General features: G+C 36.9%; 1 protein-coding gene across 3 annotated transcripts in view; it reads right to left on the reverse strand.

Moving 5' to 3' along the window:
• Window positions 1-1,027: 1,027 nt before the first annotated feature.
• LOC149838213 (TOM1-like protein 5) overlaps window positions 1,028-25,967 on the reverse strand; it is a 64,597-nt gene continuing 39,657 nt past the window's right edge. For all 3 annotated transcript variants that reach the window (XM_090006455.1, XM_090006454.1, XM_090006456.1), the window contains 4 exons: window positions 3,752-3,821; window positions 3,305-3,390; window positions 2,593-2,748; window positions 1,028-1,642 (listed from right to left, as the gene is read on the reverse strand). In XM_090006455.1, the coding sequence (XP_089862581.1) occupies window positions 1,315-1,642; window positions 2,593-2,748; window positions 3,305-3,390; window positions 3,752-3,821 (640 nt within the window). In that variant the 3' untranslated portion in view covers window positions 1,028-1,314. The remainder of the gene's footprint in view (window positions 1,643-2,592; window positions 2,749-3,304; window positions 3,391-3,751; window positions 3,822-25,967) is intronic.

Consider the following 25,967-nt stretch of genomic DNA (forward strand, 5'->3'; position numbering starts at 1 on the left):
CCAGTGCCTGTCAAACTATGCCTGTAAAAGCAAAATTAGTACAGGTTTCAAGATCCACGCGTAAAGATTTTGTTCCTGGACTGATGCTAAAATGATCTGTTTTTTTTTTTATTAACAAGCTGGGGTTAGGCAGACCCCTACCAGACAATACAATGATCTGTTTTCTGGAGAACATACATTGGTAGAAGGGGGGATTTACTTTTGATCACATCACCGAATTTAATCAGCTGCCATCTTCGTAAGGGTTATCTTTATGAATTACCACAGTGCGAAATTGGCAGTGGCTTTTGTGTTGGTGAGTTTTTTTCTGGAAACGAGATAGGTCTAGATTTCAACTCCTATTACTTCCAGCTTTGGAACAATATAACTTTTTGTAAATAAACCAGCTCATACTAAATGTGTTTGGCTCAAGCTCAACTCAGGCTTGACTTGCCACAAAAACAAGCCGAGTTTGAACACCTCTTTTCAGTTTGTTTGGCTCGTTTAGCAGCCCTACATGTATTGCAAAGCTATGATATTAAGTGTACACTGCGAATAATCCTCTTCCAAGTTCTAACCACTTTTTCTCTTCATTCAAAAATTTCTTGAAGAATTTGGATGTAGACCCAACGCAGTCAAGAATTGCTCAAGCTAAGTAACAACAGAATTCTTCACCGTCTTTCTCGAGGCTGAACTAATGGAGAAACAAGTCACATTATTTCTTTTCTTTCACAACGTCTTTAAACAATAGGCAGTTGAGTAGAGCAATAAAATAAAATTCAATCATCAAATCAAGAACCAGTTGACACTTGCTCAAAGCTGAATATCACTTCGGAGATGGTTGATGATTGTTTAGAATAAAAAAAAATGAGCCCCTAAATCGTGTCTTGGAGTAGTCTAAGATCATGACCACCGACCGTAATCATAGCGAAGTCCATATCTCAAGGAATATCACGGCACAAACCTACGTAAGAGAGGAAATCAAATTTTTCAAGAGCACAATCGGAACATGGCATATTGAATGCACATGAGCATGGTGCACAGGTGGTTACGTCAGTTTTAAAGCTAAACCATTATAACTGATAAATATCACAAATAAGTCAGTAATATGAGAACAATAAAGAATAGCCAACCCTCTCAATATGCACCTCACATAAGTGTCGAAAAGCCAACTTGCACGAATTGCGGAGGTGGCCACCTCCAGCTCCTTTGCAGCTAAAATATGCAGTCCATGATCTCTTGCATAAGATGAAGGATTCTGGCCTTATATGATATCAGTACAAACACCTCTATGGCACGTGCAAATCACACAGTGGAAACCCAATCAAAACTGTCTCAGTCACTGAACTCTGTGCTTCCACTCTGTGAGCTACTGCCATTTCTGCTGTGAAGAGATAGACTACCTAACATTTGACCAACTGTGCCTGAGCCAGCAATCTGTTTCTCCTTGAAAAACAGCTCTCTCTCTTTGTGTTTTGCCGGCGGAGGTGGGATCACAAGTGGTGCAGGTTCTCGAGGCTCTATTCTTAGAGGTGACCAGCTTTTGTTGCAACCACTGTTCAGAGGTAGTGGCCTCTCAAAAGAGATGGAATCTGATGAACTTGATGAGTTTTCAGATTGATCTTGCCTCCAAGCATGAGCACAAGCCTTCCCTTTCCGGGCTCTGGAAGGTGGTTTCAGAGAAAGGAATAAAAAACATGATTCAAATTTGTATATGTAAAAGAATCATGTGCATGCAAATCAGTCAATGAATGTGTTTAGTGCAGACAACAGATACTCGAAACAAAGAGCACTGAGGGCACCAATGGAGATAGTAGAGACCATGCAAAGCTTCTTGAGCCCTGAGCCATGCATCAAATCATCGGCATATGCACTTTGAAATGACAGCCATTTGCATTAGATACGACTAAAGCATTTCAAAAGGAGTCATCTTTATTTTCCATATAAATGGCCTCTTTTTCTCTAAAGAAAAAGTAGCATCACGACTAGTATTTTTCATAGCTCTTCAAGAGATGGATTCCAAGCAATGCAGACAGCACCTGCAATGCTGGTGGTTGTAACTGCAGCATGAGGATAATGTTATGATTGATGGTGGTCCAGCAGGAGGATTTCAATGAAGTCAGAAATGGCTCCACATTATGTGTAGGATTCATGCAGAGCACTGGCTTAATAATAACATGAAAATTATTACATCTTGACATCATGTGTGGGAGTCATGTAGAACTCTGGTTTAATAATATACAACTTAATACCACCATAGCTTGATTAGTAATGATAATAGAAGATAATTATTAATTCTCCTATGCAGCAGATTTTCATTACATAAAGATAATAGGTAGCAGTTTTATTTTTTGGGGTAGTCCAAGGGAAAAATCCCCCCATCACTGACCGCACATTGGCTGGCCTCCGGTTGGTAAAACCCTCGAGGTCCTCCCTGCCCACCGGAGTACACCCAGCATCGACCTTGCGACAAGGGATGCCACCTGTGGGTTTTGAACTTGTGATGTCCTGTCAACTTGGTGACATTCACAAGTCTCCCCTACCATATGAGCAGAGCCCTTGTGGGCTAATAGGTAGAAGTTTTAGTTGAAGTTGTCAGCAAATCAATTTTACCTTCGAAACAAGCGATCAGCTTCTTCGTCATCTGCTCCTTCATGATTGACGGCAATACTGGATGCATTAGGAACTGAGAGGAGTCCATCATGTTTTGTAAGCAATTTCTGCAACTGATCATTCAGTTCGATTGCTTGTGAAACTAATCTTTCATCGCTGAAAAATAAACAAATGTTAAATTAGCATCTGCTCTCTCTCTCTCTCTCTCTCTCTCTCTCTCTACATGTATATAAATAAATATATATAAAGTTTGTAACTGATTTAATTTCTTATAATTAATAAATTGATTCAAATAATCTAAGCAGATAAATATGGTTTAACATTACACCCAACCTACTAGGAAAGAGCATACATAGACCTGAACTACTGTTGCTTAGTCACCTGGGTCTTTTTTTCTCAGGAAACATAAATTTGTTAGTCACCTGGGTCATAGGTTGCACATTATGGATTGTGAGTGCCCTAAGTCCCTCGTACACTAGGGTAGGGTAATTCAAACTGTAAAGAAATTCAGCATGATGGGAGCACCAGGTTGCAGGTCACAGCCCAAAGCAGAGTTGTGACCAAAGTAGAGAACCTAATAACTAGCCTACTTGTCAGACCATGCGTCCAATGAACATTTGTTTAAAGCTCAATACGTTTGAGCTTGTCTACATCTCATGCTACATCCATTTCCAAAACTATAAGATCTTTCACATGAAGATAACAGCCTTACCGTGAAGTCGTTACCAGATGCATCATTCGTTGCTTTTGAAAAGAACATTGTTCCACAAGATCCAGTGTGAATTCATTAGTTGCTCCCTATAGAAAAGAAAAAAACATACAACCAAAATGTTGGTTAAAGACACAACTGACCACAAATTTTATGAAAAAAACAGAACAATAATTATTTGATAGATACTGCAAACCAAGAAGTGCAACTAGAAGGTGCAGAAGAAGAATCTCATATGGTGGGTCCAAACATGATAAGACAACCTAGAATGCTGAAGGAAAGAAAGGTTCAACAGTTTTCAGTTAAATTAATAAGATTACAAAAACGTAATTTATAAAGTAAAATAGTAAATTTTTTAGCAGATGACAGAAACACCAGTAGTACTTAAAAATAATTCTGCATCTGCTTACACAATGTCCAAGACATTTGAAAAGGTAAGTGATTTTGTACCTCAGGATGGTCAACAGCATCCAACACTTCTCGCAAAACCTCCATGACACTAGTGGCCTTTTGAATAATACTGAAATGACAAATATGAAGTCTTACAAAGAGATCAAATAATAAATATCTCCATCAGAGCTAACTTTTGCAATGCAAATGGTATTTAGCTATTGATATTACATACCACTACCAAAGCAATGAAACAGGTCTTCGGTTATGCATCCAACACACAAGTCATCCACTTAGTGTACTCTTAAACTGAAATTTTTTAAATTAACACAAGGGCACAAGTTTCTTCATCTATCTTCAAGTATTTAAATGTTGTGTAAGAAAATGAACAGAAATCAGACATAAACCCATGAATATTTCTGAAATAAAAGAAAGTAACAATTTGTGTAAGACAGTCACTATAGTTAATCCTGTATTCCAACAGACAACAGCATAACGCAGAAATTCATAAGCCCAACTATTGATTAATTGTAAATTACCTCAGTTTCAAAAGGAAATTGTCTTAAAGTCAGCCTTTCAACTTGAGAAAATTCGCAGAAAACCATCTAGAGCAATGCAGAATTCTTATCACCACTTCAACAAAATATTCCATTTTATTACAAACTAGTTCAACCATGCCCCCCATGGGTTTCAAACCTAAGACTGACCAGTTGAGATAATCCAATACTCTAAACCATCCAGCCATGTTATCCATGCATTTCGACAGAATTTATTTTCATTAGATATGGAACTGTTTATTAACCTTCTTCCCCAGCATCATAATTTGGCAGACAAGAGAGGGCTTATTTCAATCTTGAAACTACTTGGAATAGAACAAGGTTTTGACAAAACTAGTTAAACAGATTAAATATTGACTTCAAATGGAACAACAAACAAATAATCTACATTATTACCTGAAATTAGGTATAAAGAAACAAATATGATACTCAAAAAGCAGTTTTATTGAAAGCATTATCTGCACTGAGGAAGCACACAGGAAGTAACTTTTTTGTTTACAAAATTAAAATGGGTTTTACTATTTAATTTTAATTAGTTAATAAGATAATAACAGTTTAGGAATGTATTCCAGTAAGACAAGCTATCAAGAAGAGATGCATGTTAAAGTTTATAACATAGTCAATCATTCTCGGCAATTTCTCGCCGAGGGTTTTTTCTCAAAGTTTTTTCTTTTCAAAAAGTGATTTTTTTTTCAGAGAAATCTTGGAAAATTAAAAAATTCAAATAAAAATTCAACACTTAAATAAAACTATAAAAAATAGAAAAAAATCTAAGATAAATTCCAAAATTTCCTCCTTCCCTCTTTTTTCTTCTTCCTTATCTTTCCTCTTTCCCTTTTTCATCTCTTCCTTTCTTCCTTCCTTTCACCTCTTCCTTCCCCTTCCCTCTCTGGCTGTCACTCCTCTTCTTTCCTCTATCTTTTTCTTCCCTTCCTTTCCTCTTAGCTCCTCTTCTTTCTTCTTTCTTCTTTCTTCTTTCTTTTTCTCTTCCCACCCTTCCTTCTCCTTTTCCTCTTCCTTCCTTCCTTCCTCCCATCTTCTTTCTTATTTGAAAAGAAAACTCCCAAATCTGATCAAATCTATCAATTTTTTGAACCAAATCAAATGAAACTTGGAGGGTTGGTTTGCTTTTTTCTTGGAAATATTTTGATTATTTTTTCAAAATTTTATCTCTAAAAATAATGTTTTTTTAATAAAAGAAGAAGCAAAAAACAGGTTGCTTACGTGCTTATATCTCACAATATTATAGCAATAACATCATGACATATATTTTGCTGATATTTTAAAAATATCACAATATTTTTGGCTTAGTTTAAAATGTTGATGTTATCATGATATTTTCAAAACATCAGCAATATTGGTGACTGCTATATATGTAAAAACCTATTTTTATAATGTATGGTAGGACAAGTTAAAATAAAGCACTTTAACTTCAATTTTTTGTTCCACATATTTTTTAATTTAAATTGTGTTTGCTGCCCACTTGCTTCACATGGGCCTGAAAAGTACTCTTTTCCTGATCCTGCTTCTCTTTCTAGGAACCTTGGCTCAAAGCCTCAAAACACATGGCAGAGTCTTCACATAAACCACTTAACCTGTCACTTTCAATCAAATCAAACCTGTGATGGGTAAGAATAATGTGTTATGATCAAAGAAGGCACCAAAGAGTTGTTGTACCATGTTGACCAATCAAGAATGATTGACCATGCAACAATATGACCCTCAAAAGAATTCATTCTTTCCTCTCCACTACTAGAATCCATTAGTAGGATAATCCCTCGTTCACTAACCTCCATTCAAACAATGTGGCAAAGTGTGCTCATTAACCAGATTAATGCTTATAAGCAGTTTATGCTTTTATTACATACTTCACATGTCAGTTTGTTGGCATTTACATTTATAAGATTTACTAGACCTTCTGACTGAAGTGGTCCAGCTGTGGATCTCACATCACTCTTTAAGTCTTTCATTAATTTGTATACGCTACTCCTAATGGACTTTTGATTCACATTCAGTGTGACTTTCATACTTTGTAATATGGGTACTATCAGCCTCCTGTATCCATGTTGTACTCGCACTGGTACTTGGGTACTTCGATTATGGGTCATCTAAGTTTCGAACTTGACCCATTTTTTTCATTTTATAATCCAGTCAGCTTGTAGCCAGCTGTAATACCCGTGATTTTTATCAGATAAATAAACTTCGAATTTATATCCTTAAGCTGGTACAAAGATATTTTATTTTTTTAATTGTTTATTCGTAATTGGATCTCGGATATCCTATTTGGATCTTCAATGTTGGATCCTTAATACCCTTTTCAGAACATCGATTTTCCATTCGGATCTTAGATAGCGGATCACAGACATTTTAATTTAATAACAAATAAGGGATTTTAGGCAAATGGATCAGATCTCTAATATTGGATCTTCAATATCAGGGTCATATTGGACACTGGATCCAGGAAGAATTCAGGGGATCCGCGAAGTTTAAATTAAATGTTAATGAGAAAATTTCTATTTTTGTACCTATAACACTTTAGAGGGGTCTGTAATAGCATATGTGATGGGTGGATCCACATTACTACATTTGGATCCTAGACTTCGGAGATTTAAATGTAGTATGGATCCAATTAAAGTTTTAATGTAGGATCTATAATAATTTGCTGGAATCCATGATTCGGATCCGGGACCCATATCAATTAGGGTCCATATATATAATATCATATACGTATATTAGAAAAGAAAGAAAGAAATAATAATAGTAATATAATAGTAAACACATATTAAATATATATAAATAATTTTAATTAATCTACGATTGGATCCATATGGATCCAACCTACAGATCCACATCGCGAGAGGGACGCGGATCCAACACGCGGTTGGATCCCAGGTCTCTGACCTGGACCCGGGCCGCGCCCCGTGTAAGGAGTTAAGTAAAAAATAAATAAAAAATAAAAACAGTGTTGCCCGATAAATTGGGCGTTAGGGTTCTGAGTGAACCCTAACGCGAGCCGAAAGTGTAAGAGGGGAGGGGAGTGCGCAGCCGCCGGGAAGGAGGGGGTAACTGCTTCCTTCCTTTCCGGGGGAGGGGCCACCCTCCTACAAAACACCCTCCCACACCCCTCTTCCTCCTGAGCTCTCTCGTCCTCTTCCTCTTTCGATTTTATGTCGACAATCGAAGTCGCCCCGGAAACCCTCCGCCATCGTCACTCTCTTTCCTCCTCTGCCTCCTTCTCCCTCTCGACCCGAGCTCGACAGCGGAGAAATCGACGTCGGCCGACCTTCTAGCGATAGCAGTCTCCGATTGTCAGAAAATCACCGAAAGAGGTAGGGTATTACTGTTCTCTTTCTTCCATGGTGTGTCGTGGGTCGAGCCGAGGTGTGGGGTGCTGGAAATCCCCAAGTCACGGGAAGTGTTTTTCTTTTGGTTGCCGTAAAACCAAATCGGCAAATTTGGGGGTTCGGCTGCTATGAACCCAAAAGAAAAAAAAAGATAACAATGAGATGTAGGTCTTTAATGTGATTCTATAGGATTCTGTGATTTGCTATGTGCCTTGTGTCAAGCATGTAATGTGTTGCCGTATACACACAAATAAAATATATATATTAAAGGTTTAAATTCCTGTCTTGCGTGTTTTGGTTTGGGAAACAATTTTTGTAACATAATCCACAAATGTATCGGTGCATCATGAATTTGTTCAAATAGCCAATGGGGATTGGGGCTTTGTTTGTTGGATGTCGATTCAGATCCATTTTGCTATTTTATTATTTGAGCATGTCATATTTATAAGATGCATCATACTATCTTGGTAATAATATTTTGCATACCTGTTTCAATTCGCCATGCTTAGTGTAATGTTGTGAAGTGCGGCAAAATATATTTTGGTTTTATTCATGTATCTCGCTTTAATGAATAAAATCTGTGTGCTAAATTATATTTCTTGGAAGACGTTAATCCTTGTTCTGCGTGTATTACAATATACAAGTTACTTGATAAGTGTGTTTCAATTTGGGCATATAATTTTTAACTCTCTGAGATAAATCCTGACTTGCGTATGTGTAATGTTTTGAAGTGCGGCAGAATGGGTTTTGGTGGGCTATTTGATTTATTAGTCAGGATAAGGAAAAATTCCTGTTAATAAAATTTGATAATCTCTGTTATGAATCACCCTTCATTTATTTTGTCGAACTTTAGTTGGGTCCTGATAATCTCTGTTATGAATCAAGCACATAAACTTGTTTAGAATTTACTGTGTGCTGAAGTCAAGAACACAGGGACTTGTTTAAAATTTACTGGGTGTGTGTTGCATTTAGGTACATAGAAATTTGACTTAAATTGATTATAAGTGATGAATTTTGTCACACAAACTGTTTTTTTTAACTGACTGTGGATGTGCTGATTCAAGCACACAAAAACTTGTTTTTTTATATATCTGCGTGTTGAATCTAGATACACAGTAAACTTATTAATGCTAGGATGTCCGGCTTATGGATATGTTATTCTTACAATGGTATGTGTATGATGTGAAACATGTCTAGGATACTTGCATATGAATGATTGATGCAGGTTAATATTATGTGTGCTATGCAAGTGATTTGTACATCATGTTAGATACACAGTAAACTTATTAATGCTTGTAATGCTAGGATGTCCGGCTTATGGATATGTTATTCTTACAATGGTATGTGTATGATGTGAAACATGTCTAGGATACTTGCATATGAATGATTGATGCAGGTTAATATTATGTGTGCTATGCAAGTGATTTGTACATCATGTTGTTAAAATATGTATATATATATATATATACATATACTTATATATATATATACATCCGTATATATATAAGTATATATATACAAATATGTATATATACTATTTCTTCTTTTTAGTGAAATACCCGATAGGGGTATTATTGTAAAACCACCAATGTATTTTTCTATTTTCTTTTCTTACTTTTTCCTTTTTTCTTTTACTTTTTTTTCTTTTATTTTTTTCTTTTGTAATGACCACAAGGGGCCCCACACTTGTAGTCGTTGGGGCTCCAACGGTCAGATTTCTGACCGTTGGGGCTCCCAACGTCTACAAGGGAGCCCCCTTGTGGTTCCTTTTTAGAGCCTCCCTCCTCTATAAATAGAGGAGGTATTCTCCTCTTGTAAGTATGGGTTTTTACACCCTTCTCTTCCTTTCTTCAATAAATCCAACTTATGACTTTAAGTCATTTTCTATATTTGTGAGTTTTTGTGTGTGCACATTTGGTGTTTGTGTTCTTGGCTCTTATAGTCACTCTTAAAGAGTGACTTTTTGCCCTATTGTTGCTTCCGCCTCTTTTCATTACATGGTATCAGAGCTCGGTTGGTGATTGGGCTTTTCTTTTGTCATCTTGGAAAGTGTGCCTCTCAAAGTTTTGAAGAAAGGAAGTATATTTGGTGCCGATGGAACGTGACTCGAAAGTAGAGCTCTCTTTCAAGTTAAATGGGTCCAACTATCTCATGTGGGCCTCCGCTATGGAAAATCATTTAAGAGGTAAGAAACTTTGGGGCTTTGTTATGGGAACTACTCCCGAACCCTCTCTTGTTCTTACCAAAATTGAAAATGAAGTTGAAAAGGCTTTAGATGGCGATGAGCGCATCAAAGCCATTAATGAACATCAATCCAAAATCGAGGATTGGGAAAGTAACCATGCCAAAATTTTGGCATGGTTTATGAACAATGTAGATCTTAAAAATTATGTTAATATTGCCAAGTTTAGAAGGGCCAATGAGGCTTGGTTTTTCCTTAAGGGTATGTATACCCAAAAGGATCTTTGAAATGAAATGGGGATCTTCGAAACACGAGCTTTGATTAACAAGAGCAAGTGTCAAGAATGACACTAAAGCATAACCCTTAAAAAGGGTATAACTGGAAACAAAATAAAAATAAAAATGTATTCTTTATTGATATGAAAAACCAATTGCTTAAGAAGCATTGGAGTGAAATACAAGAGGGGCTGCACCCCTTTATATACACAGCTGAAAGAGGACTCAATAGAGCTGTTGGGCACAGTCCAACAGCTCTATTTAGAGCTGTTGGAATGTGTCAGTCCAACAACTCTATTAAGAGCTGTTGGACTGTGTCAGTCCAACAGCTCTATTGCTAGTCAAGTCTGGACAGGACTTGACTAGCAACAGTCATTCTAGTTCAAACTGAACTAGATGACATAAAGACAAAAAATAAAAATAAAGGAAAAAAAATACAGAAAAGAAAGAAATTAAAAATGTATTTATATATATATATAATAATATAATATTATTATATATACATATATGTACAGTTTTACATTTTAACACTCCCCCTCAAACTTACGGTACAATGACCGAAAGTTTGTCTAAGAGAAAGTAAAATCGGGGAGCAGCGAGAGGCTTTGTAAAGAGGTTTGCTAACTGATATTCTGAAGTGACATATGGCAGATCAATTATCCCGTGTAGATATTCCTCTCTGACGTAGTGACAATCCATTTCGATGTGTTTGGTGCGTTCGTGGAATGTTCTGTTACTGGCAATGTAGATCGCACTTTTGTTGTCACAACACATTTGTGAAGTCTTTGTTGCTTCAACTCCCATGTCAGCAAGCAGTCGTCGGAGCCAAACTACTTCCATGGTCGTGGTTGCCATGGCTCGGTATTCAGCTTCGGTGGATGAGAGAGATACCTTCTGCTGCTTTTTACGCCTCCACGAGATTAATGATTCCCCTAAAAAGACACAAAAGCCAGTGGTTGAGTGTCTGTTATTGGGATCACCTCCCCAATCAGCATCAGTATATGCAATTAAATCAAGAGAAGAGGAGGAAGATAAGAAAAATCCTCGTGAAAGAGAGGACTTGATGTATCTGATAATACGCATGACTGCTCCCATATGAACAGAAGTAGGAGCATGTTGAAATTGACTTGCTGTATGAACATCATGTGCTATATCTGGTCTGGTAATGGATAGATAGGAAAGTGCCCCGACAAGCTGTCTGTAAGGAGTAGGGTCTGCAAGAAGTTCTCCATCATCAATCTTCATTTTAACATTAACAACTTCTGGAGTGTCAACTTTCTTATCATCAGTAATACCAGACCTGAAAACAATATCAAAAGCAAATTTAGTCTGAGATAATAAATATCCTCTAGGAGAATAAGCAACTTCAATGCCTAAAAAATATCTCAACAAGCTCAAATCAGTCATTTCAAAATGAGATTTAAGAAGTATTTTGATTGTTTCAACTCCCTGTTTATCGCTTCCGGTGATGATCATATCATCCACATAGAGAAGAAGCACAATGATCCCTGCATCAGAATTCTTAATAAACAAAGCAGTGTCAGTTAAACAGAATTGAAAACCAATATCAATCATAACACGACTAAACCTATCATACCAAGCTTTTGGTGCTTGTTTAAGTCCATAAAGAGCTTTTTCTAAGCGAAGGACTTTACCCTTAGGAATACTTAGACCAGGAGGGGGTTCCATATATACTTCTTCAACTAGCTTTCCATTTAAAAAAGCATTTTTGACATCCATTTGAAAAATAGACCATTTTTTGATAGAAGCTAAGGCAATTAAGGTTCGGACAGTAGTCATACGAGCCACCGGAGCAAAGGTTTCTTCATAATCAATCCCATATTCTTGGGCATAACCTTTGGCTACTAAACGGGCTTTATATCTTTCAAGAGTACCATCACTCTTGGTTTTAATTTTATAAACCCATCGACATCCTATAGTTTTCTTCCCTGGAGGAAGATCTTGAATATTCCAAGTAGAAGCCTTTTCAAGTGCATCTAATTCAACTTTCATGGCTTCTATCCATTTGATATCATTTTTTGCTTGAAAATATGTGGATGGTTCTTCATATGAGTGAATTAATGCAATAACTGCCCTATATGTGGGTGAGAAAGACTCGTATGATACAAACTTTTCTGGAGGCCTCGAGATTCGGGATGATTGTCTAGTTGGAATGTTAGAATATTTCTCAAGTGCACATGGAGTATTAGACTCTTGTCGCCTGGAATATTGAATACTAGTATCTCTATGAACTTCTTCATTTTCAACATTAAGATCAATAATTCTTGGATCATCATCAAAGTTACAATCAAGGTCATATTCATCAGATGTTGATGTTAGATCTAGCAAAAAGGAGTACTCAGTGACGTCTTTTAATTTTCTAAAATCAAAGAAGCTCTCCTTTTCAAGAAAGGAAACATTTCTAGACACATATAGTTTATTATTTTTGAAGTCAAAACATCTATAACCTTTCTGGTTTTCAGCATATCCTAAAAAGGCACAAGGAATCGCACGAGGGGAAAGTTTATCATTTTTGTCAGTAAATATGAAACATTTGCACCCAAATATTCTTAATCTAGAGTAGTCTGGAGAAATGTTCATAAGTTTTTCAATGGGAGTGATATTTTGTAACGAAGAAGATGGCATCCTATTAATGAGATAGGTGGCAGTTAAGGCAGCTTCTGCCCAAAAGTCTTTAGGGACTTGATTTGCTATTAATAAAGTTCTAGTGGTTTCTATAATATGGCGATGTTTTCGTTCTGCCAGTCCATTTTGTTGAGGTGTATAAGGACAAGATCTTTGATGTGTGATGCCATGCAATTTAAGATAATTTTGAAAATCTGTGGATAAAAACTCTCCCCCTGAATCTGTGCGAAAAATAGTAATATCATTTTGAAATTTGTTTTTAACCATATTATGAAAAGTTTGAAAGTATGAAAATACTTCAGACTTATGTTTGAGAAAGTACATCCACGTATGTCGGGAGAAATCATCGACAAAAATAACATAGTAAACAAATCCTCCTTTAGAAATTACTGGTGCAGGACCCCAAACATCCGAGTGTATTAATTCAAGTGGTCTTGAAGAGAAAAAGGTTCTGTTCTGAAATGGTAATCTTTTCATTTTGCCGAGAATACAATCTTTACAATCAAATGATTCAGAGTTACAAAATTTCCCTAGATTTGGAAAATGTTGGATTTTGGCTATATGTGGGTGACCAAGTCTCTTATGCCACAGTTCCAACTCTATTTTTTGAATATTATAACAAAAAGCTTTCTTCGGCATTTCCAAAAAATCCATGTAATAGAGTCCTCCTTCTCTATAGCCTTCCCCAATCAGCTTGCCTGACTGGCGATCCTGTACCCAATAACCATGAGAAGAAAAAGAAATATTACACCCATAATCAGAAATTTGAGATACAGATAAAAGATTTAAATTTAATTTGGGAACATGTCTAATTTCTGGAATAAAAATTTTTTTTGTTTTATAAATTTTTTCAAAATCTCCTATTCCTTCTATTTCAAGAGAAGTCCCATCAGCAGTAAAGACCTTTGACACACTTGTTTTATTTTTAACACATTTGGATAGACTTTGATTATTTGGGGTCATATGAAAAGATGCACCAGAGTCAAGAAGCCAAGAAATTTTACCTAAATCAGAAAAAGATGAGGCTGCTGCGCCGGTTGAAGCTTCAGATGAGGAAGAGGCACCTTTGATGAGAGGCTGAAGGATCTCCATTAGTTGGGCCAGGGAAACTGGTGCATCCTGATCTTTAGGCTCCGATCCAGCAATTGCAGCTCTTTTTTCTCTCAGCTCCTTAAGTTTGGGACATTGTGGCCTGTAGTGTCCCGGTTCATGACAGTGATGACAAATAACTTTCTTCTTATCATAGTCACCATTTTGTCGGTTAAAGTGAGGAGGCCTATATGATCGAACATGATTCCCTGGTCTAGACACGGCTAAAACGGAATCATCTTCAATTTTTAAAGAACCTTTCCGGAGACGATTTTCTTTCATTGTTAACTCTTCAATAGTTTCAACAATAGAAGGAATTTTTCCCCGGTGAAGTAGGGCCGATTTAGTGGTTTCAAATTCCGGCCTTAATCCAGTGATAAACTGGTAAAAATGTTCAACATCGAGTTGTTTCTGACGAAGCTCGATGTCTTCGGCACAATGCCACTTTGGTTCTAAAAGGGAAAGTTCTTCCCAAAGTTCGGACAACCCATTGTAATATTCACGAATAGTTTTGTCTCCTTGTGTCATCATTCGAACTTTTTCTTGGAGGTTGCACACGTGTGCAATATCTTTAAGGGAATACATATTCTTAAGGTATTCCCATGCCTTATCGGCATGATCAAATTTGGCAAGACTTGAGCATTTTTTAATGTCAACGCTATTGATAAGCCATGACATTATATTCGCATGAGATATTCTCCATTCTTTCCATTTCTTCTCGTATGAGGCAATAGCCTTGATTTTCTCTTCTTCCGATAGAGGGACGTCTTTATCTCCCTCCTTTTTAGTAAGAGATAGCTTAGGTTCCGAATCGGAACCATCCACAATCCCCCATAAGCCTTTTCCCCATATATGGTGCTTCATGATTGAAGCCCATGTTACATAGTTCGTATCGCTTAGTTTCATAGGCATGATGGTGACTTTATCATTGTCATCCATCGATTACAAGGAGAGAAAGAATAGGGATAAAAGAGAAACAAGAAGGAAAATGAGAAAGAAAGAAAAAAAAAAACAATACAACAAGATGTGAAATCTTCTCCAATGAAGTGATAAAACACTTCTCTTCAAGTGGCGAACACTTTTGCAAACGGGCACGGAAACCGAGGCAGCTTTTCCTCAAGATTTAGTACTTCCGCGGCTTTGATACCATGAAATGAAATGGGGATCTTCGAAACACGAGCTTTGATTAACAAGAGCAAGTGTCAAGAATGACACTAAAGCATAACCCTTAAAAAGGGTATAACTGGAAACAAAATAAAAATAAAAATGTATTCTTTATTGATATGAAAAACCAATTGCTTAAGAAGCATTGGAGTGAAATACAAGAGGGGTTGCACCCCTTTATATACACAGCTGAAAGAGGACTCAATAGAGCTGTTGGGCACAGTCCAACAGCTCTATTTAGAGCTGTTGGAATGTGTCAGTCCAACAACTCTATTAAGAGCTGTTGGACTGTGTCAGTCCAACAGCTCTATTGCTAGTCAAGTCTGGACAGGACTTGACTAGCAACAGTCATTCTAGTTCAAACTGAACTAGATGACATAAAGACAAAAAATAAAAATAAAGGAAAAAAAATACAGAAAAGAAAGAAATTAAAAATGTATTTATATATATATATAATAATATAATATTATTATATATACATATATGTACAGTTTTACATTTTAACAGCTCGGCAATTCTTTTGTCAAGAAAAAATTCGTTCCACCAAACAAATGGATATGAGTGTCCGGGACTATTTTAGCTCTCTAACCCCTCTTTGGGATGAGCTTGCCCTTCTTGAGCCCAAATGGGTTGCTCCACAAGATATTGAACTAAGAAGGGAACAAATTGAAAAGGAGCACTTTTTTCAATTCCTTCATGGACTTCGACCGGAATTTGAACAAGTGAGGGCATCTCTCCTCCATAGAAGCAAAGCCCTACCTATTGAAGATGCTCTTGCCGAGGTATGTCAAGAAGAAGCTCGACTTGGCTTGAGCATTAGGAATGATGAGGTTTTGGCCATTAATAGGCCCGGATCAAATGTTAAAGCATATAGACCTCCCCACTTTAACAAAAATATCAATGGGCCTAGAAAGGGAATCATATGCCACTATTGTAATGAACCGGGGCACATTAGACCGGTTTGTCCAAAGCTTAAAGGAAAGGTTGCCGCGGTTGGAGAAAATTCTCCAAAGAAGGAAGAAAGTACCAAAGAAGGAGATATCAAAGAAACTCTTAATCATATCTCCGAAGTTCTCCAACACTTTCTCAAGTCTTCTCCTTCAACATCCGGAGCCGCCATCGCCTACTCTTCATCACCTCCAGGTATGTGGATACTAGACTCTGGTGCTTCCTTTCATATGACATCTCATAAAAACTCTCTTTCAAATGTTTTTTCCGAACCCATGTCCTCCTATGTTTCAACGGCCGATGGAACGTCATTAAAAATTGAAAGTATTGGAACACTTGACTTCAAAAATTCTCAAAATTTTTTTGTTCCTAAAGTAAGAGTTGTTCCAAAAATTAATTTAAATCTCTTTTCCGTTTTCCAAATCACCGACCATGGATGCCAAGTCTCTTTCTCACCTAAAGATTGCATCGTGCAGGATCTCCAGTCAGGGAAGCTGATTGGGCAAGGCCATAGAAGGGGTGATATCTATTTTATGGACTTTTTGACGCTTTCATCTAAGTCATCTTGCAATCTTGTTAAAGACAAAAGTATTGGAATTTGGCATGAGAGACTTGGTCATCCAAATTTTGTAAAAATGTCTCTTTTCCCTTTTTTGAACAATACTTGTAAAGACAATCACATGACTTGTAAAGATTGCATTTTTGGGAAATCTAAAGCTACTCCGTTTCCTCAAAGAAGTTATTTTGCCACTCGGCCATTTGAACTTGTTCATTCCGATGTGTGGGGACCTTCTCCAATTTTATCTAAAGGAGGTTTTTCGTATTATGTGGTCTTTATTGATGACTTCACTAGATTTACGTGGATATACTTCCTAAGTCGCAAATCTGAAGTCTTCTCTTTCTTTAAAGAATTTCATGCAATGGTTAAAAATCATTTTTTGGGAAATCTATCTATTCTTAGGTCTGATTCGGGAGGTGAATATATGTCTAATGATTTTCAAAATTACTTAAAAGAAAATGGAATTTGTCATCAACGTTCTTGTCCCAACACTCCGCAACAAAATGGTCTTGCGGAAAGAAAGCATAGGCACATAATAGAAACTACAAGAACATTATTGATTTCAAAAAATATCCCAAAATCCTTTTGGGCCGAAGCGGTTCTAACTTCAACATATCTCATCAATAGAATCCCTTCATCCTCTTTGAAAAATCTTTCTCCATTTGAAAAACTTTACAATATGTCTCTCGATTATAAAAGATTAAGAATTTTTGGATGTAAATGCTTTGTTTTAACTCGCAAAAATGATAAACTTTCTCCTAGGGCTATTGAATGTATTTTTTTGGAATATGGCGAAAAACAAAAAGGATATCGATGTTTTGACATACTTAATAATAAACTTTATATCTCAAAAGACGTCACATTCCTCGAAAAAGAAAATGGTTTTTCGCATCAACCAAATGAAAATATTGAGTATTCCTTTTTATTTGACTTGTTACCTCAAGAAAGCATCATAGATGATCATATTGATCTTAATGAACCTCTTAATGAAGATCTTGTTGAACATCCAAATAATGATCAAAACTTAGAAGAAAATGCTTCAAGACAAATACAAGTCTACTCTAGAAGGAATGAAAGAAATCCTCCTTGTGCCCTTGAAAGATTTTCTCAAAGTGAGTCGATAGAAGAAACCTCTCAAAGAAGATCAAATCGCATTCCTAAGATTCCAAATAGATTTGTTTCTTATGACTCTTTTTCCCCTAACTATCGAGCATGTCTTCTTGCTCTTCACTCCTTTCATGAACCATCTCATTATAATGATGCTAAACAATATGATCATTGGAACGAAGCTATGGAGCTTGAACTTAATGCCCTTAAAAAGGCGCAAACTTGGGAAATCATTGATCCTCCAAATGGCAAGAAACCCACTGGATGTAGATGGGTGTTTAAAGTAAAAACTAAGAGTGATGGTTCATTAGAAAGATATAAGGCTAGGTTGGTAGCCAAAGGTTATGCCCAAGAGTATGGGGTAGACTATGATGAAACTTTTGCCCCAGTTGCTCGAATGATTAGTGTTCGAGCCCTTATTGCTATAGCTTCTGTTAAAAAATGGCCCATCTTTCAACTTGACGTTAAAAATGCCTTCTTGAATGGTAATTTAAATGAAGAAGTTTATATGGAACCACCTCCAGGTATGAATTTAAATGGAAAAGTTTTAAAATTAAAAAAGGCTTTATATGGACTTAAGCAAGCTCCTAAAGCTTGGTATGACAGGTTTAGTAATGTATTAGTCAATTTAGGCTTTTCTTCTTGCTATACTGACACTGCTCTTTTTGTCAAAAGGACAGGTGACTCCATTATTATGCTTCTGTTGTATGTTGATGATATGATCATCACTGGGAATGACAAAAAGGGAGTAAATGATGTTAAGTCTATACTAAAAGATACTTTTGATATGTCTGACCTTGGTTATTTGAGATATTTTTTAGGAATTGAAGTGGCTTATTCCGCACGAGGATACATCTTATCTCAAATGAAGTTAGCGGCAGAAATTTGTACCAAATCAGGAATATCTGATGAAAAGAAAGTTGAGACTCCCGAAGTTATCAATGCAAAACTAAGACTTGAAGATGGTGTTCTCCTTGAAGATCCAACTCCCTACCGTCAATTAATTGGATCCCTCACCTATCTATCCATTACCCGTCCTGACATAGCTCATGCGGTTCATTCAGCAAGTCAGTTTCAGCATGCACCTACCACGGTTCATATGGCGGTTGTAATGAGAATTGTGCGATATATCAAAAATACCATCTCCAAGGGACTCTTCTTATCCTCTTCCTCATCTCTTGAATTGATTGCTTTTATTGATGCTGACTGGGGAGAAAATCCCAATGATCGTATCTCAATTACGGGTCTTTGTATTTTTTTAGGTGAATCTCTCATCTCGTGGAGATGCAAGAAGCAGCAGAAGGTCTTCTTATCATCTACTGAAGCTGAATATCGGGCTATGGCGATGACAACTATGAAAATTGTATGGCTCAGAAGTCTTCTTGGTGACATGGGCGTTTCCATTTCCACTCCCACCAAGCTCTGTTGTGATAACAAGAGTGCGATATACATTGCCAGCAATCACACCTTTCATGAGCGGACCAAGCATATCGAGATGGATTGCCATTATGTTCGAGACGAATATCTCAAAGGGACCATCACATTGTCATGTCACTTCAGAGTATCAACTAGCTGACTTCTTCACCAAGGCGCTTCCAACTCCACGATTTATGTTCCTCCTTAGCAAACTTTCGGTCTTCTCCCTGTAAAGTTTGAGGGGGCGTGTTAAAATATGTATATATATACATATACTTATATATATATATACATCCGTATATATAAGTATATATATACATATATGTATATATACTATTTCTTCTTTTTAGTGAAATACCCGATAGGGGTATTATTGTAAAACCACCAATGTATTTTTCTATTTTCTTTTCTTACTTTTTCCTTTTTTCTTTTACTTTTTTTTCTTTTATTTTTTTCTTTTATAATGACCACAAGGGGCCCCACACTTGTAGTCGTTGGGGCTCCAACGGTCAGATTTCTGACCGTTGGGGCTCCCAACGTCTACAAGGGAGCCCACTTGTGGTTCCTTTTTAGAGCCTCCCTCCTCTATAAATAGAGGAGGTATTCTCCTCTTGTAAGTATGGGTTTTTACACCCTTCTCTTCCTTTCTTCAATAAATCCAACTTATGACTTTAAGTCATTTTCTATATTTGTGAGTTTTTGTGTGTGCACATTTGGTGTTTGTGTTCTTGGCTCTTGTAGTCACTCTTAAAGAGTGACTTTTTGCCCTATTGGTGCTTCCGCCTCTTTTCATTACACATGTTAGTAACAATGGATGCCTGCTATTCACAATTGCAACATTGCAATGACATGAAAATTATGCATAACATTTATATGCCTCTGGCTACAAAAACAAACAAACAAACAAACAAATGGTGCATGCACAGGCTTCGTCTTATGAGTGAGCATAGGGTCAAAGGTACCAATGTGATGCCCCATGTGCACAGGTGGTGATGTGACTGTGTTTTATGACCTATATGGTATACACGTACAAGAGATTGCCTCAATTGGGCATGAGTCTAAAATAGACTAATGGGGTAATGTGATCACACTACCTTATAAAATGTAGGTACTTCCACAAATAATTTGAGATACTTTGCCCGACTGGTTTAAAGGTACCGGAGCACTCTGAGTGAGTTTGTGCAATCAATATAAAAAAAAATTGGGATGTGTATGCTTTGGTAAAATGACTAAGGTTGGGGACCTACTAATATGATAGTAGGAGGTAGTTTGGGAAAATGCCCCTGTACTTTGGGTAATTTAAATAAATGAAAAGATTAACCCACTCAGATTCGGGCTTACCTTGGAGATGGTAGGTGGTACAAAACTCTGGGGACATGTGTTTTGTGTTTCAAGCAAAAATAGTTTGTTGGTCCCCAGTCCTCGGAGTTGGGGGGAGACCCGGACTACCAATGTGTCCTAGATGGTAGCTCTTTGTTCTTCTGCAGAAGTTAGGGATAATCATGTTTTGGTTTTGGCCCTTTGGGAAGTTCTTTCGGTCACTGGCCGCTCCCTTAGGATTTACAGTTTCAGTTAGAATGTTCGGGTTAATAAAACACCAATGAATAATGAACCTCCGAATGTTCTCTTCTGAAATAGTTGCCTTGGCCTGCGTGTACCCGCGAGATAATTAAAGATAAACATTTGAATTAGATCATCTTAGGTATCATATCTGAGTAGGTAGTGACAAATTTATAATCGTACCCATAAATAGTTATTTTTGAAATGTGGTCATTTACTTTTAACATTCAATGGAATTTGTGGTTATGAGATATTTAAATGTCGATAATGATGTTACCTGCCAGTTAGCTTCTGATAAATTGTTGACTGTCGTAGCGTAGATCTTTACTTATTCTTGTATATGCTGAAAATCACACACGGCACTCACATCACATACTTGACACATGATATACCTGCAAGAAAAATTATAGTAATTACCTACTTAGACAGTTGTAGTCTAATTCCTATAAATTTACCATTTTTCAGGTGAAGAATAGAGTTATGAGCGATTGCGGGATGGGGTGCTGATCGAGATTTTGGATTTATTGTTCCCGGGATAGTTTGAGTTCATTTTTATCTCATTAAGATTCTGATGTTATTATTCATTGATAGTGAAATGCAATAAACGTTTTGGCTTACTCTCTACTGTAATGTTCCAGAATGCTTAACCTCATAGTATTAGTTGTTTCCGCTGTTATTAAAAAAAAAATCTTCAAAAATTTGAGTTGAAATTTCAGGGCGTTACAGTTATGATATTAGAGCCTGAAAACAATAAATCAAAGATCACGATCGTGTCACACCCTGCAATCGCTCTGTGAGTATAATTTATTTTGTTATTGGTCATATTACTTCTTTTATTGTGATGCTCATATTAGCATATAGGTGAATTCACGCCTACAAATGATTAATTTTGACCTATTAGATGAATGACACATCACGCCTACAAATGATTAACTTTTAGGTTGTTAACTTATCATGCCTACAAATCATTAGTATCGACCTACTAGGTGAATGGATCACGCCTACATAGTTTCATTATAGATGATTGTATTATGATTGTCTGAATGAATCTAGCATACTTGCATTGCGTGATTGATGTATGTATCATGGATATCTGACTAAATTTCTTAGTGGATATGTGTGTGTGTTTCATGTCAAAATAATCGAATATGATGTAATGTAAGAATTATCAATGCTCATGAAATGATGAAATGATCTGAATATCTTAGATACATATATGATTTGAGTCCTGTGCGCATAACTCAAACTACGTATAAGTTACGTATCTTGAGGTTTAGTTGATTCTTGATATATACAGGATCACATTGTATAGAACTCATGCTTCAAGGTTAGATTTGGAAAATGCAATGCCCCCGGTGGCAATGATATGATGCATAGAATAATATGCTTTTATATGATATGATTGAAATGTCACGTGATCTGAAATTTTGAAAGCATGCGATATATATGCTTAAGTTCAATAGTGAACTATGGTTCATAAAACCTTATTGGTGAAAGGTGTGATTTCATGATTTTTAGTGTCATATGAAGTGATGTGATGCATATTGACGATAGGTATGTTTGTGCTCATATTGGTGGTTATCGACCCTGAGAGCGGTTATTTGTATTGATGCATATATCACCATTTTGGCACATGTTGATGACTTGTCTCCAAAGGATTATCTGTGAGGGTATGTATGATCAAGATCAGGTAATCCAGCTAGAGTGGTAAATCTTTGTGAGGAAGTACACTGTCCAAGAGCGGGTAGCCGCAAAGACGGTGAATTTCTGTGAAAAAGTGTATTGTCCAAGACCAGGTATACCCTCTAGGGCGGTAATCCCGTGTGAGGTCGTACATTTCTCAGACTAGGTGATCCGGCATGGACTTTGGGATTTGTTAAAGAGTTATGCTAAGCTGTGAAGATTTACTAAGATTGATTGAGGTAGCCAGTCGTGAATCTATAGATTTGGGTTTTCTGTCATAGCACGATTAGCGAATCATAATCGTATTGATTTTGGATCTCGATATGATGTTATGTGTGTGTATTTTGTGGAAAGATGAATTTGTTCTAAGAATAACACCTTGAGTGAAGTTGCATCAAGAGGCAATGGACCCCATAAGGCCTTGGGAAATGAGAACTAATTGAGGTCATAGAGTCCGTTGAAATAGTAAGAGCAACAAGCGATGAGCTGATATCGACAAAAGTTATTAATGAAATCCCGACTGTACTTGATTCAACTAAAGCTTTTTCTGAAACTCATTGTGTGTTGTCCTGATCCTTATATGTTGGGAGCTTGCACACATATGTGCATCCTTGTCGATACCAATTCTCTCAGACTACGATCTCTACGGGAATCCTGCAATGAAATTTCGTGGACGAAATTATTTTTAGGGAGAAATCATGTAATACCCGTGATTTTTATCAGATAAATAAACTTAAAATTTATATCCTTAAGCTGGTACAAAGATATTTTATTGTTTTAATTGTTTATTCGTAATTGGATCTCGGATATCTTATTTGGATCTTCAATGTTGGATCCTTAATACCCTATTCAGAACTTCGATTTTCCATTCGGATCTTAGATAACGGATTACGAACATTTTAATTTAATAACAAATAAGGGATTTTAGGCAAATAGATCAGATCTCTAATATTGGATCCTCAATATCAGGGTCATATTGGACACTGGATCCAGGAAGAATTCAGGGGATCCGCGAAGTTTAAATTAAATGTTAATGAGAAAATTTCCATTTTTGTACCTATAACACTTTAGAGGGGTCTGTAATAGCATATGTGATGGGTGACTTCGGAGATTTAAATGTAGTATGGATCCAATTAAAGTTTTAATGTAGGATCTATAATAATTTGCTGGAATCCATGGTTTGGATCCGGGACCAATATCAATTAGGGTCCATATATATAATATCATATACGTATATTAGAAAAAGAAAGAAAGAAATAATAATAGTAATATAATAGTAAACACATTAAATATATATATATATAAATAATTTTAATGAATCTACGGTTGGATCCATATGGATCCAACTTACAAATCCACATCGCGAGAGGGACGCGGATCCAACACGGGCCGCACCCCGTGTAAGGAGTTAAGTAAAAAATAGAATAAAAAAGAAAAAAGAAAAACAGTGATGCCCGATAAATTGGGTGTTAGGGTTCTGAGTGAACCCTAACGCGAGCCGATAGTGTAAGAGGGGAGGAGAGTGCGCAGCCGCCGGGGAGGAGGGGGTAACTGCCTCCTTCCTTTTCGGGGGAGGGGCCACCCTCCTACAAAACACCCTCCCACACCCCTCTTCCTCCTGAGCTCTCTAGTCCTCTTCCTCTTCCGATTTGTCGTCGGCGATCGAAGCCGCCCCTGCGACCCTCACCATCGTCACTCTCTTTCCTCCTCTCTGCCTCCTTGTCCCTCTCGACCCGAGCTCGGCAGCGGAGAAATCGATGTCGGCCGACCCTCCTCTCGCGACAGCAGTCTCCGATCGCCGGAAAATCACCAGAAGAGGTAGGGTATTACTGTTCTCCTTCTTCCATGGTGTGTCGTGGGTCGAGCCGAGGTGTGGGGTGCTGGAAATCCCCAAGTCACGGGAAGTGTTTTTCTTTTGGCTGCCGTAAAACCAAATCGGCAAATTTGGGGGTTCGGCTGCTATGAACCCAAAAGAAAAAAAAAAAGATAACAATGAGATGTAGGTCTTTAATGTGATTCTATAGGATTCTGTGATTTGCTATGTGCCTTGTGTCAAGCATGTAATGTGTTGCCGTATACACACAAATAAAATATATATATTAAAGGTTTAAATTCCTGTCTTGCGTGTTTTGGTTTGGGAAACAATTTTTGTAACATAATCCATAGATGTATCGGTGCATCATGAATTTGTTCAAATAGCCAATGGGGATTGGGGCTTTGTTTGTTGGATGTCGATTCAGATCCATTTTGTTATTTTATTATTTGAGCATGTCATATTTATAAGATGCATCATACTATCTTGGTAATAATATTTTGCATACCTGTTTCAATTCGTCATGCTTAGTGTAATGTTGTGAAGTGCGGCAAAATATATTTTGGTTTTATTCATGTATCTCGCTTTAATGAATAAAATCTGTGTGCTAAATTATATTTCTTGGAAGACGTTAATCCTTGTTCTGCGTGTATTACAATATACAAGTTACTTGATCAGTGTGTTTCAATTTGGGAATATAATTTTTAACTCTCTGAGATAAATCCTGCCATGCGTATGTGTAATGTTTTGAAGTGCGGCAGAATGGGTTTTGGTGGGCTATTTGATTTATTAGTCAGGATAAGGAAAAATTCCTGTTAATAAAATTTGATAATCTCTGTTATGAATCACCCTTCATTTATTTTGTCGAACTTTAGTTGGGGTCCTAATAATCTATGTTATGAATCAAGCACAGAAACTTGTTTAGAATTTACTGTGTGCTGAAGTCAAGAACACAGGGACTTGTTGGGTGTGTGTTGCATTTAGGTACATAGAAATTTGACTTAAATTGATTATAAGTGTGCTGAATTCTGTCACAGAAACTGTTTTTTTTAACTGACTGTGGGTGTGCTAATTCAAGCACACAAAAACTTGTTTTTTTTTATATATCTGCGTGTTGAATCTAGATACACAGTAAACTTATTAATGCTTGTAATGCTAGGATGTGCGGCTTATGGATATGTTATTCTTACAGTGGTGTGTCAGGTTAATATTATGTGTACTATGCAAGTGATTTGTACATCATGTTAGTAACAATGGATGCCTGCTATTCACAATTGCAACATTGCAATGACATGAAAATTATGCATAACATTTGGGTTGGTTTATATGCCTGTGGCTAAAAAGAAACATGAGCACAGGTGGCGATGTGACTGTGTTTTATGACCTATATGGTATACACGTACAAGATATTGCCTCGATTGGGCATGAGTCTAAAATAGACTAATGGGGGTAACGTGATCACACTACCTTATAAAATGTAGGTACTTACACAAATAATTTGAGATACTTTGTCCGACTGGTTTAAAGGTAACAGGGCTTGTGTGCTTGACTGGTTTAAAGGTACCGGAGCACTCTGAGTGGGTTTGTGCAATCAATATCAAAAAAAATTGGGATGTGTATGCTTTGGTAAAATGACTAAGGTTGGGGACCTACTAATATGATAGTAGGAGGTAATTTGAAAAAATGCCCCTGTACTTTGGGTAATTTAAATAAATGAAAAGATTAACCCACTTAGATTCGGTCTTACCTTGGAGATGGTAGGTGGTAAAAAACTTTGGAGACATGTGTTTTGTGTTTCGAGCAAAAATAGCTCGTTGGTCCCCAGTCCTCGGAGTTGGGGGGACACGAACTACCAATGTGTCTTAGGTGGTAGTTCTTTGTTCTTCTGCAGAAGTTAGGGATGCATCATGTTTTGGTTTTGGGCTTTTGGAAG

This window comes from Nuphar pumila, chromosome 5, assembly GCF_984573655.1.
Source record: "Nuphar pumila chromosome 5, dmNupPumi1.hap1.1, whole genome shotgun sequence".
Taxonomy (NCBI): domain Eukaryota; kingdom Viridiplantae; phylum Streptophyta; class Magnoliopsida; order Nymphaeales; family Nymphaeaceae; genus Nuphar; species Nuphar pumila.